General features: G+C 38.1%; 1 protein-coding gene across 3 annotated transcripts in view; it reads right to left on the bottom strand.

Annotated features, from left to right (window-relative positions):
• Nucleotides 1-2,186: 2,186 nt before the first annotated feature.
• Nucleotides 2,187-13,060, bottom strand: part of LOC106879616 (carbonic anhydrase 2) — a 93,096-nt gene continuing 82,222 nt past the window's right edge. For all 3 annotated transcript variants that reach the window (XM_052968610.2, XM_089354434.1, XM_052968609.2), the window contains exons 5-8: nucleotides 11,552-11,647; nucleotides 9,195-9,309; nucleotides 6,099-6,208; nucleotides 2,187-3,964 (exon numbers count right to left, since the gene is read on the bottom strand). In XM_052968610.2, the coding sequence (XP_052824570.1) occupies nucleotides 3,860-3,964; nucleotides 6,099-6,208; nucleotides 9,195-9,309; nucleotides 11,552-11,647 (426 nt within the window). In that variant the 3' untranslated portion in view covers nucleotides 2,187-3,859. The remainder of the gene's footprint in view (nucleotides 3,965-6,098; nucleotides 6,209-9,194; nucleotides 9,310-11,551; nucleotides 11,648-13,060) is intronic.

The following is a 13,060-nucleotide window of genomic DNA, read 5'->3' as shown; positions in this document are numbered from 1 at the left end:
ATGGCTTCTCCAAGCTTCTTTGTTTTTCGAATGATTAAAAGCAAATGCATTATCATCCACGCGGACACATTTCTCTCCTGTGACATCACAATTTTCTCTCACACACTGTCTTGCAATCCAAAATACTTCAGTTCTTTGGTCCTCACGTCGCTGGACATTGGCAAACTTCTTTTTTGCTTCGCCCTTGGCTATGTATACCTGCCACCCAGCTTCCCTTTTGGATACCTGGTACAGTTCCTGCTACCTCCAGGCTTTCCAGGCCTGTTTCTTTGCTCTAATGGCTTTGTCTACCATACTATTCCACCACCACGTAACTCTAGGTCCGGAAGGGACTTTGCACCATCCGCAGACTTGGTCTGTGGCACTCAGCAAGCTGTCCCGTAGGAATTTCCAGCTACCTTCTATGTCCGACGTCTGTAGTTCTTCCTCTCTCTCATCAAATGTCTTGATGAGGATGTCCGTAAATCTCTGACCATGTGAAGGGTTCTTTAGCTTCCAAATCATTCTTTTCTGGATTGATCTACTTCTTGGTATCCTTCTAGCCTCAAGCCTTACGTCACTAATGACTAGCCTATGCTGGGGGGTATATTCTTCACCTGGGAGGGTCTTTGTATTTAAGAGTAACTCTGCGTCCCGCTGTCTGGTAAGGATGAAATCAATCTGGCTAGCAGACTCACCTGATTGATAGGTTATCAGGTGGCTGTCTGGCTTCCTGAAGTTAGTGTTGCAGATTAAAAGGTTACATGCATCACAGAACTCCAGTAGCCTAGTTCCCTCATCATTTCAGGAACCATTACCATGGCCCCCGTGTACACCTGTGAAGATATCGGATTGCTGCTCAACATGCCCATTAAAATCTCCAGCCACAAAGATGAGGTCATTGCCACTCATCTTTTAGGTAGCCTGTAGAAGGGTATCATAAAAATGGTCTTTCTGGTCATTTGGTATATGTATACGATTTGATTTGATTTAGTTTCAGCTCATGAGCTTTGGCCATGCTGGGGCACCGCCATTTGGTGTTGCTACATAATTTTACTTCACGAATGCGTTTTGGAATTGACATTTGGTGCATAAGGGAGTTTGATGCTGCTGCCCTCATCTGCACCTCCTGCTGTGAAGTTGGTTCATCTGAGATACTTGACAGCAAGCAATCCAGTTTTATTTTTAAGACACCTACATCCACCCCATGCAGGTCCTTTGGGAGGATATTGAAGTGCTGTGGACCTCTGAAGCCCAGGCTCTTGCAGTATCATCCTATATCTTGATGGCAAATTTGGAGTCCTTGGCACTATACAGTGGCACCCAGTTCTAGTATTTGTGTAACTCTCGATGATAAAGTTTGGGACAAGTCCCTCCAGGATGTTCCAGATTTATATCATGGCATATCTTTCTCTCCTACACTCTAAGGAATAGAGTCTTAATCTCTTGAGTCTTGCCCAGTAGCTTATATGCTGCATAGAGGTTATCTTCTTCATGTAGCTTTGTTGGATTACTTCAAGTTCTGCAATTAATTTGACACTGGTTGGTGACTATAGCTGAGAGCAATAGTAAAAGTGGCTTAAGGACAAGTGTCCTCCAGAGGACCATCATGGTTTCCTGGTCTCTTGTTCTAAAAGTTCTAAGAATCCATCTAGTCAGCCGTGTATATATATATATATATATATATATAGATGAGAAATTATGATAAATGCAAGTTTGTATCAATTGTTTTCACATTTGTGCTGTATATCAAAAATAAAAAGGAAAAACGACAAAATGTCCTTCCCAAGCCATCGACCCACAAAGCTGGTTTTCCTGTATCCTGTGGCATATATGTTCCCTCCACTTGGATGGGATGCTGGTCTATCACTGGATAAACTCACTTTTACCAGCTGTTTTGGATCAATGTGAAATTAAATGTTTTGCTCCAACACACAGCCTAGCCCAGGAATTGTGTCCACAATCTTACAATCATGATTGTAACATCCTAACTATTAAGCTATGTGCCTCCATACTGAATATCATAACCAGTAATACCACTGAGTCCAGTTGTAACCACACCACTTTATTGAAAGCAACTTGGATTAGGATACTGTACGAAGAGCCCTAAACTTACCAGAACCTGTCACACATCTAACTGTAGAGACAAGAAATACCAGAAATATACACTCAGACAATTTATGTGTAAAGACAAATACAAACAACGATTATTTTTTTACAAATTCTTTAATCATCATCATCGTTTAACGTCCGCTTTCCATGCTAGCATGGGTTGGACGAGTGCATAAATAAAAATACTATTTATATAGACTTGTCAGTGCCAGATCTTTTTAGAAGTTATTCTTTTAAAAGGTGGGAAATTCTGATCTTTTTCTGTGGGAGAAGAAGAATTCTTTTAATACAGAAATTTCTACATATTCATTGCTTTCTTGACCATTAACTTTTATGTGTGTGTGTGTGTGTGTACACACACACAATCTCAAACTGAAATTGAGGAGAATTTAACTTAAACTAAAAAAATCTTTAAAGATGTAATATATATATATATATATATATACACACACACATACATGCATACAGAGAAAGACACACATGTACATATTCATATATAGTTATGTATATACATGCATATAAAATGTGTGTATATCTATTTATATTGATATATAATAATGAAGTCAACTTTCCAATTGAATGACAGACATTTCCATAAGAATAGCTGTTGTTTGCTAATGGATTACATAATACCAAAAAATAACCACTCCACATCATCAGGTGTGAAATCAATCTATTAATAAGCAATAATTAGGTTGTTGATTAGTTGATGGATAATGAGTGCAATTGGGTTAATTGTGCAGAGCATAAGGATCTCTAATATTTGGATGTGCGTGGATACATGCCTATATATATATACATATGTATACATATATATATATATATATCTATGCGTGTATGTGTGTATATATTCATGGTGGTAGCTGAGTGTACATCTGTTTCTGTTATATGTGTATATTTATATAGATATGTCTATATATGTATAAATATCATTGCATCTTGATACAGTCACTTGCACTATGGTTCTGATGTTTGCCTGAAGCCAAGATATCTAACAAGTAATACTATGTTAGGCCACCACAAAAACAAACTTTCCTATTCCAGGCCAAACATTTTGGCCAGATTCCCTCTTGGTCATCTTTCTGACCAATTCTTTGTGGTCAGATGAGAAATTCTTTGTGGCTGATGAGAAATGGTTCAACCAGGATTTGAACTTATGTCACAACTTCAGCCAATGACTTAACAGCACCTACTGGCATATGGTTGCTTACAGTTCTTTATTCTTTCCAGTGACCTGATGCATATCTACTGCTGTCTCAGAGGTCACGGGTTTGCGACCATCAAAGAAGGATTCATCAAAAAGTAAATAAAAATGTGACCGACACTATTCTAGAAAGATGTAATGTAATACACACATATACACACACATATATCATCATCATCATCGTTTAACGTCCGCTTTCCATGCTAGCATATATATATATATATATATATAATTAACGTAATATGGTAAAAATTCGATATTAATTAATATCAATTTAATACCAGGAAACTAGCACATTAAAAGAATCAGAAGGTTCTTCAAAAAATTTTTCGAGATCCAAAAAAGATTATAGTACTTGTGTATATAAGATTGACCAGTGACCGGTCTGTCAAAATGCTAGAGGAAGCTCACTATATATATATATATATATATATGTGTGTAGTACATGTGTTTTCCAATTTGCATATAAAACTGACATTTAGTGAACAAATTAAAAAAAAAATTATCTAAGCTTGGTTATTAAGTCATTCATGATGAATTCTTGAATGATTTTTGCAAAGAAATTTAATCAGAACAACATATTGTCCTGTCTCCAAGTGGCATCACGGGTCGGAAGTTATCTACCAGATGATTATTATCATTGTTCTTGAGAGATCTTAGAATAGAAAGCTGAAAGAAAAACGAAGAAAATGCTATATCAGTCAGTTAATTCATGTCTGTTAAAAATTATTTTAATAACATTATGGCAAATTTAGAAATAGATTTATGTTCTTTTATAACAATTCTAACATCTTCAATGAAATACGAGAATCAGTCCCTGTACTAGATTGGTACTTTACTTGGATCAACCCTGGAATGATGAAATCAAACCTAATCCCGGCAGGATTTGAACTCAGAACATAAAGGTACATGACTAAACACTGCAATTATTTGCTCTGATACTCTAATCTGCTGCCTCTCAAACATTTTTAAGTATAGCTCCCTTAATGCACCTACACATAATAATACGAGGCCAGAATAAAAGGAATTTAGTTGTAGGTAGAAGTTTGACATGTGAGATTACTTATCACAGTTTCAATCTACTGTGAGGGAATGTTTGACCGTAGTCACCTCGTGACCTTAGTTATAAACTAAACACATCTTTTAGCCCAGCTCAAGTACATATTCTTTGCAGTCCATATGAAGTCCAGTTGAAACGTAGCTCAATATTACACACACACACACACACACACACACACACATTTCTCTACTCTTGTGTTAAAAAACATGTCTGTTTAGAATGTGTGTACATTACAAGAATATCAGATGACAATCTTAATCAGAATGAGTGGTGCTGAAGCATATCACTTTGAGAAGCTCCTGCCAACTCTCATTTAACCCTTTAGTGTTTAAACCAGCCACGTCTGGCCCAAATATTCTGTGGATATGGAAGGGTTAAATTTCGTTAACGACAAAATTCTGGTTTGTCAATTAGTGTAATTGGAGTTGGTGGAGGTTTACTTTTAGAACTATTAATAAGGAATTAGTGAAAAATAAAGAAAGAGTAATGAGAAATAAACGTGTAAAGAATGAGACATTGTTGCAGCAGTCAATGGAATATCTTTGAGAAACCAAAGATTAAATGGTAATGGTTTACACAGCAGCAGCAGGGAATTTATACACACACCAAATACAAAGAACACTTGTTGAACTGACATATACATGAACAATAATGTTAACAGATGCACAAATATGTGTCTACACACACACGCAGAGCGATTCAAACAGAACACTCTTGTTATACAAAAGCATACAATTATTATAACACACACCAATCATGTTCTATAAAATAATTCTGGATGAAGACTTGACAGGAAAAAGAAAGAAATGTTTCCCAGCCCCATGGTTCCAAGTTCAGTCCTCCTGCAAGCCTCTCATGTGTGTGTGTGTGCATGCATGCATGTATATATTTATCCACCACTATCACTTGAGAACTAGTGTTTGTTTACAGCCCCATAACTTAGCAGCATGGTAAAAGAAACTGACAAAATAACTACCAGGCTTAAGAAATAAGTCTCGAGGTTGATTTGTTCGACCAAACCTTTGAAGGTGGTGCCCCAGCATGATTTTTAAAATGTTGATAAATCTTTCAAGAATTTGAAGAAGTCTTCCATCTTTCCATTAATGTGTTTAATTAATGTTCCACTTAATATATTTCTTTACTGTTTACCTTAATTGCTTTATAACTGTTTAATTATTATTAATTGTGGGTCGTTAACAAAGCTTAACAATACTTCAGCCTGTGACAGTTCTCTTCATACCAAATCTACAACAGAACTGACGAATGGGACAAACTATTAGAATATTTAATGCCATTGTGGTCTTCATTGTATATTTGGTCAGCACAATTCTTCATAGCATTAACAGATACAACTGCCATACTTAGGGACTCAATCATTTGGATATTTTAGCTGAGAAACAGGGATTCCATTCAAAAGAAAATTTGTCTCATTGGATGCAATTGAAGCAGAACAAAGCACTGGGCCTTAAAAAAAAAGTTCCTTGGGGATCCAAAGACATTCTTCTTGGAGCAGCTGCAACCTCACACCCCTGAACTCAATCCTTCTACTCCAAAATGGAACATCCTCTGGAACTTTCTCTAGATCTCTACCACTGTCTTCTCTCTTTAAACAAAACATTCATGGCACCAAATTTCCCCGGTTACTCTATTTTCTCTTCCACAAAATTCTATAAAAACAGGGATTCAGTATTCGACCTTCCAATCACATTAAGGAATAATTAGAATAAATAATTTTTTCTTTACCTGTTCTTTAGAACAGCCAATTGTTTCCTGACAGACAATCCAAGTGACACTTTCATGACATGGAGGGGTGGTCAAGGAACCAGGGTAAGTATAAAACTTGTTGACGTCACCTGAAGAATAAACATGAATTTTTATTATTTTGGTCAGCAATAAAGTATTTAGAAAAAATAATTTCAATAAAAGTCACAGAAAGAAACAGAAACTGGAATCCAAATATTAGCTGGTGGGGGTGGGCATCTGTTGTAGCCCTGGGTTGACCAAAGCCTTGTGAGTGAATACGGTAAATAGAAACTGAAAGGGGCCTGGAGTGTGTGTGTGTGACTGAAAAGCTGTTCATATCTAGTTATCAACTGGTAAAGTAAACCAGGTTTCCTTTGGAATATTCACTGATTGGAACGAGCAACTCAGAGTTACTGGAAATTGAAACCTTTCAGTTATGATGCATTAAAGAAGGTTCTTCATGGGTATTGAGTCTTGTAATTTATCACTTTTGGGTAATCAACGGATGTGTGTGTGTAGCATTTATGTATGGGTGTCTACATTTGCACTTTACGAAAGTGAGCTTTGAGTGACATTGTTGTCACTTTTCTTTGTGCCTTCAAAAGACACATGAAATAAGAGATCCCTTCCTAGAAAAATAGGTAATGGTTAGTGACAGGAAGAGCATTCATTTGTAAGACCATGCTTCAATAATGTATTCATCTAATCCTTGCTAATATGGGAAAGTAGAATAATGGACAAACAAGCATCTCCGTGCACACACACACACACTGGTATGATGGGTTCTTCTACTGGGAAGAATGTACAAGTACTATGTTGTTCTATATTTAAGAGATGAGGAATTATGTACATTATTTACATTTGATGGATATTTGTCCTCACCTTGTTTGTTGTTAACACGTTTTGGCTGATATACCCTCCAGCCTTCATCAGGTGTCTTGGGGAAATTTTGAACCTGGGTTCTCATTCCTAAGGTATTTTTCGATATTATTATTATTATTATTATTATTATTATTATTCAGGTCACTGCCATATGCCTGTGGGCATATGGCGTAGTAGTTAAGAGTGCGGGCTACTAACCCCAAGATTCCGAGTTCAATTCCAGGCAGTGACCTGAATAATAATAACATTGAAAAATACCTTAGGAATGAGAACCCAGGTTCGAAATTTCCCCAAGACACTTGATGAAGGCTGGAGGGTATATCAGCCGAAACGTTGTGTTAACAACAAACAAGATGAGGACAAATATCCGTCAAATGTAAATAATGTAAATAAAGAACTATATTATTTCTTTGCAGAATTTCAGTGAGAAACTTCCAGTAACAACATCCTTTACTTGTTCCACTCACCTGGATTTCCTCTCACCAAAATTTGATAACAATTAAAATAAAGTAAGACATCCTTACTGAACAATCAGGAGAAAGTGTTTGCTTTTAGTAGAGGAAGTAAGTTTGTACAGTGTGTACTCTACTCTCTTCTTGTAATTGCATAACCTGAACTAGGGCACAATGTGCCACATGACATCCCCAACATGATGTATGTTCATGAAGCACAAAACTCCAACAAACTGGTACTGATCTCTTTCCCGATAACCACTGTCCTATGTGAAGTTCTCTTTAACTGAAGCTAGTTTAAAAGGTACAGGTGTGGCTGTGTGGTAAGAACTTTGCTTCCCAAACACATGGCTCCAGGTTCAGTCCCACTGTATGGTACCTTGGGCAAGTGTCTTCTACTATAGCCTCAGGCTGACCAAAGCCTTGGGAGTGGATTTGCTAGAAAGGAACTAAAAGAATACACATAACTGCAATATGATGTAGCAAGCTATCTGTTGTCATGGCGGAGATATTTTAGTAACAGGTTTACACGTGCTTAGCTAGCAGAGGACTATATAAGTGATTGGGCGTGGGATCTACATTTATAGAAAGTGGCTCATCTACAACTGGAATCTGCACTTCCCCAACACGTTTTCTCATTCCTCAACTTTCATCTCCCAACATAAAGACCATCTATCTGATTTCATAGTTTTGCAAGCTACTTGGGGACTTCATGAGTGTTAGTGGCATGAAAGAAAGAACTCAATACATGCTATAAAACTCTGTCGCATTGATTCTGTCAGATTCTGTTATGCTTAACCCTTTAGCATTAAAACAGGCCATGTCCTGCCCAAAATATTCTACTTGTTGTATGTTTAAAGTGGGTTGATCCAGCCTACCACACCCACCCTACAATCTCATTATAAAAATAAACAATCACATCATTGAAACCTCAATACTAGGATATAATGCATGATTAATTCAAAGTAATCTGATTAAATAAGCTTTACATTTGACAGAGTGGAGGCGCAATGGCCCAGTGATTAGGGCAGTGGACTCGTGGTCATAGGATCGCGGTTTCGATTCCCAGACCGGGCGTTGTGAGTGTTTATTGAGCGAAAACACCTAAAGCTCCATGAGGCTCCGGCAGGGGATGGTGATGAACCCTGCTGTACTCTTTCACCACAACTTTCTCTCGTTCTTACTTCCTGTTTCTGTTGTGCCTGTAATTCAAAAGGTCAGCCTTGTCACACTGTGTCACGCTGAATATCCCCGAGAACTACATTAAGGGTACACGTGTCTGTGGAGTGCTCAGCCACTTGCACATTAATTTCACGAGCAGGCTGTTCCGTTGAACGGATCAACTGGAACCCTCGACGTCGTAAGCGACGGAGTGCCACCAACAACATTTGACAGAGTAATTTGAATGCTAAAGGGTGCATGTATTTGTGGAATACTCAGTCAATTACAGATTAATTAGTGAACAAGTAAATAAGTTGATTATACAATTGAATGACAGCTGTCCACCTGATACAGCTACCAACCAGCATCGAATTAAGGGTCACATTGCACACAGACATAATGGGTTTACTGTAAGGGTTGCAGCATAGCAATGTGGGCTTATTTCACTTCCCTTACTATCCAACTGTTCTTGTATGCTTCAAGGTCTGCATTTCTCAACTGCAGCTCCCGGGGGACACCTCTGTTATTCATACTAGAAGGTTCCACATGCTTTTCACAACAGGGATGGCCACAAAGAAATGCAATAAATAGAGGAACTTACCAGGAACTAGACCAGGTAAATCAAAGTCTGAAGTCATTACAAAGTTTGAACCAGCAGATGTCACCTTCTTCATGGCATCACATACTTGTTGCAGGGCAGCATTTGGTTCTCCAACCTTTTGTGGAATAATGAAGAATTGAAGAGAGGAAAACCAAAAATTACAACAGGAATAACAAACGTAATTTATTGTTTAATAATCTTATAAAAGGGTGATAGGAATTTTCACCATAAACGTTTCTGCCATTGGAAAATTTGCTGTAGCAAATTTCACTGTAGGAAAGTTCACTGTGCAGGAAAATATATAATTAAATGACAATATACATTATTTACATTTGACGGATATTTGTCATCTTGTTTGACAAATATCCGTCAAATGTAAATAATGTACATAATTCTTCATCTCTTAAATGTACATAATTCCTCATCTCTTAAATATACAACTGTATTAAATGATAATGTTTTCTTCTCCTGACCACATCAGTATTCCTAATTAGATTTCAATTAAGATAATTGCAATTACCTCAATTGTATGTTGATTTTAGATTTTAAATACTGTAAAAACAGACATTTTTGTCAGTTGCGTGGATAATCTCAATTAATCAAAGATTTCAGTTCCCAGTATCAGATATGTGAGACTTTACTGTATAAGTCTTTAACAGAACTATTCCTTCAGGTTCTTCCATCTTAACCATATTCTTGCTGATATTCTTCATCACTATGTTCTGTTTACCTTGCAGTGAAATTTCTTCAGGCACAAATGTTTACAGCAAATTCTCTGGACGTGTTATAAAAGGTGACCAATGAGGGAACATTGGATGGGCAGGTTACAAAAAGGGTGCATTGGGGTAGGGATGTTAGTATTTCGGGGGTTGGGGCTACACAGAAATGGAATGAAATGGATCAAAACAAAACAACAGAATCAAAGCTGTCCCTTTCAACAAAAGAGTGTGTGACCAGGCAGCTTGGAATTGCTTTAGGGGCCTGTTTGGTTGTGAGCAGACAGACACCCTGTTGGACAACTCACCCTTGACTCAGGACATCCAGGTGGTGACATCTGGACGGATAGAGAGGGAGAGAGAGAGAGAGAGAGAGAGAAAGAGAGCTGCATCAACACTAGGTTGGTACTTCTTTACAGCTGAGTAGACTGGAGCAAAATGAAATGAAGTGCCTTGCTTAAGGACACAACATGCTTACCCTGTCAAGTAACTGGATCCATGACATTATGGTCATGAAGCTAATACCCCTACCCACTAGGTTACGTCCTTTCCAAACCATATACACATAATATACCAAGGCGGGGATTATCACTTGGGGGTCAATCAAAGAAATCGCTGTATCCAGGATTAGTTTGATTTTCAAGTATAAGTGCCCTCCTGCAGCTGAATTCCTTCACTGACACAAACCTTTATTGACCCTAAAAAGGACAAAAGACAAAACATATCAAACAGGAAGGGACTGTTGGTCCCTCTCTTCAATAATTCCACACATTACCCTGTCCTCAAGTGGTTTCTCATAAATGTATAATGTCAGAAATGGTGCTGGAGAGGTTTCAGTTCATTGAATCAGTCTCATCAAATTATGGGTAATTTCATTAACCAGCAACAGTGCCACCACATAGCTGCTTCATGTGCTAGAAATAACAACCAAATTTCTCAGATACTATTTCACCATCTTATAAACAAACCACACATTCTGCAAAATGTAGTTCTAAATATATATAAAAAGATATCATCTTAGAAGCAAAAGGTTTTGATGATAGGCGTTTTCTAGTCAGGAATGACCTAGGGTTAAAAAATCTTCATCTTCATGATGAACCCCAAGACATTACTTATAAGGCAGATTGCCCAGTTTCCATGGTGAATAACTGAGATCACAACAGCTGAATGGACTGGAGCAATATGGAAAGGAAGTGTTTCACTCAAAAAACACAAAACTCCATCTGGTTTGTGAATTGAAACCATGATCTTGTGATTGTGAGTGCAACACCCTAACCACTCACCTTCATTGATATTTCATAAACCTGTGCACCATTTAGTTCAGGCTCCTAGCACCAACTGGGCTTACTTGTTAAGACCCCCAAGTATTATAAAATATGGAATTTTGGCAGTTCACAGATTGGTCTTTATTTCAAGAGAGATTCCTTTATTCAATGTAGTCACTTGACTTGCGAAGATTAGCAGCCAAATCCTCCTTGAATCACATCTTACTGTCTTAATAAATGACGAACATATTTCATAACGTAGTCCTAGATAGACTAACTGAAAAGTTAGGAGGGAGGAAGGAGGGTGATGGCTGTGGAATGTTTTTGATCCAGGATCTGCAGGATCAGTGCTAATTTAGAAGAACAAAAAGCATACCTTTAGCATGACACCCAAGACAGACAACCCATCATTGGCTGCTGCAGCGTCTGGAAATGTAGCGTATTTGTTGTAGTTCCAGTGAACCAAATGTAACTGAAATTTCAAAGAAGCATTTAAAGGTTGAGGACGAAATTTTTAAAAATACAAAACGAAATATAATCAGTCAGGCTATAAACCAAAGTTGAACACCTTATTTCGTTATATAATTGTGTCCGAAACAAGGTTTGAGGCCACTGTTGTATAAGGAACTACAACAAAGGAAAAGAAGGTGCTTGTAATTAAAAGAAAGCTTAGAGGGTTCAATATCAGTTTAACCCTTTCATTACTAACCCGGCTGAAACCTCCTCTGGCTCTGTAGTACAAATGTCTTGTTTCCATAAGTTCTCAATTAAAATCTTCCACCAAACCTTAGTCACAATTTATGTTCCTAACTCTAGCTGAATGATAACTAAGTTATGTTACTAAATTCTTTGTTATATTTAAAGTAATTGAAAGGAACACAGAATATCTCAAAAGAGACCGATAGAATAAGTACTAGGCTTACAAAGAATAAGTCCTGGGATCGATTTGCTCGACTAAAGGCGGTGCTCCAGCATGGCCACAGTCAAATGACTGAAACAAGTAAAAGAGTAAAGAGAGTAAATAATCTAATAATCAAGAATGATATGAAGAAGTGACCATTGATATTAGGGGATGACAACGGGGCAAACAAGGGCTAATTTCTAACTGCTGTTGCTGTGACTTATAGGAAGACACTAACTTCACTCCCTATATTTTGGTAAATATTTTGATTCGTGACCCTTCATTTTTATCTCTTAACCTAATTTAACATTTCAGGTGGAAATACTTCGCAGACTGGTAAAGTCTTTGGCAAAGACATGGTAGTGGATGTGCTTATCTTGTGAACTGCTTGGTGACCTCACTAGTGTGGGTGGCATGAAAAAAAAGCAGCCAGTACAATGGTTGATATAAGATGGGTATGTTGTCATGGAAACCATGACAAAACAGACAAGGAAGCAGTTCAGCACAGTTTATTGACCTGTCAGATTCTGTCAAAGCATCCAGCCTATACCAGCATGGGATCATCATCGTTTAACGTCCGTTTTCCATGTTGGTATGGGTTGGATGGTTTTAATGAGGTCTGGAAAGCCAGCAGCTGCACCAGATTTGAATTTGATCTGGCTAGGTTTCTATAGCTGGATGCTCTTCCTAGCATCAACCACTCCGAGAGTGTAGTGGGTGCATTTTATGTGCCACCGGAATGGGAGCCAGTCAGGGGGCACTGGCATTGGCCACGTTTGGATGGTGCTTTTTGCGTGTCACCGGAAGGGAGCCAATCAGGGGGCACTGGCATCGACCACATTCGGATGGTGCTTCATGTGCCACCGGTTCAGGTGCCAACAGGGGTCACTGGCATCGGCGACTTTCAGATGGTGCTTTTTACGTGCCACCGGAACAGGAGCTAATCAGGGGGCACTGGCATCGGCGACTTTCAGATGGTGCTTT

Source organism: Octopus bimaculoides, chromosome 6 (assembly GCF_046866305.1).
Source record: "Octopus bimaculoides isolate indiv1 chromosome 6, ASM4686630v1, whole genome shotgun sequence".
NCBI classification, from domain to species: domain Eukaryota; kingdom Metazoa; phylum Mollusca; class Cephalopoda; order Octopoda; family Octopodidae; genus Octopus; species Octopus bimaculoides.
The sequence above is the reverse complement of the archived record's forward strand: the minus strand, read 5'-3'. Positions and strand labels throughout refer to the sequence as shown.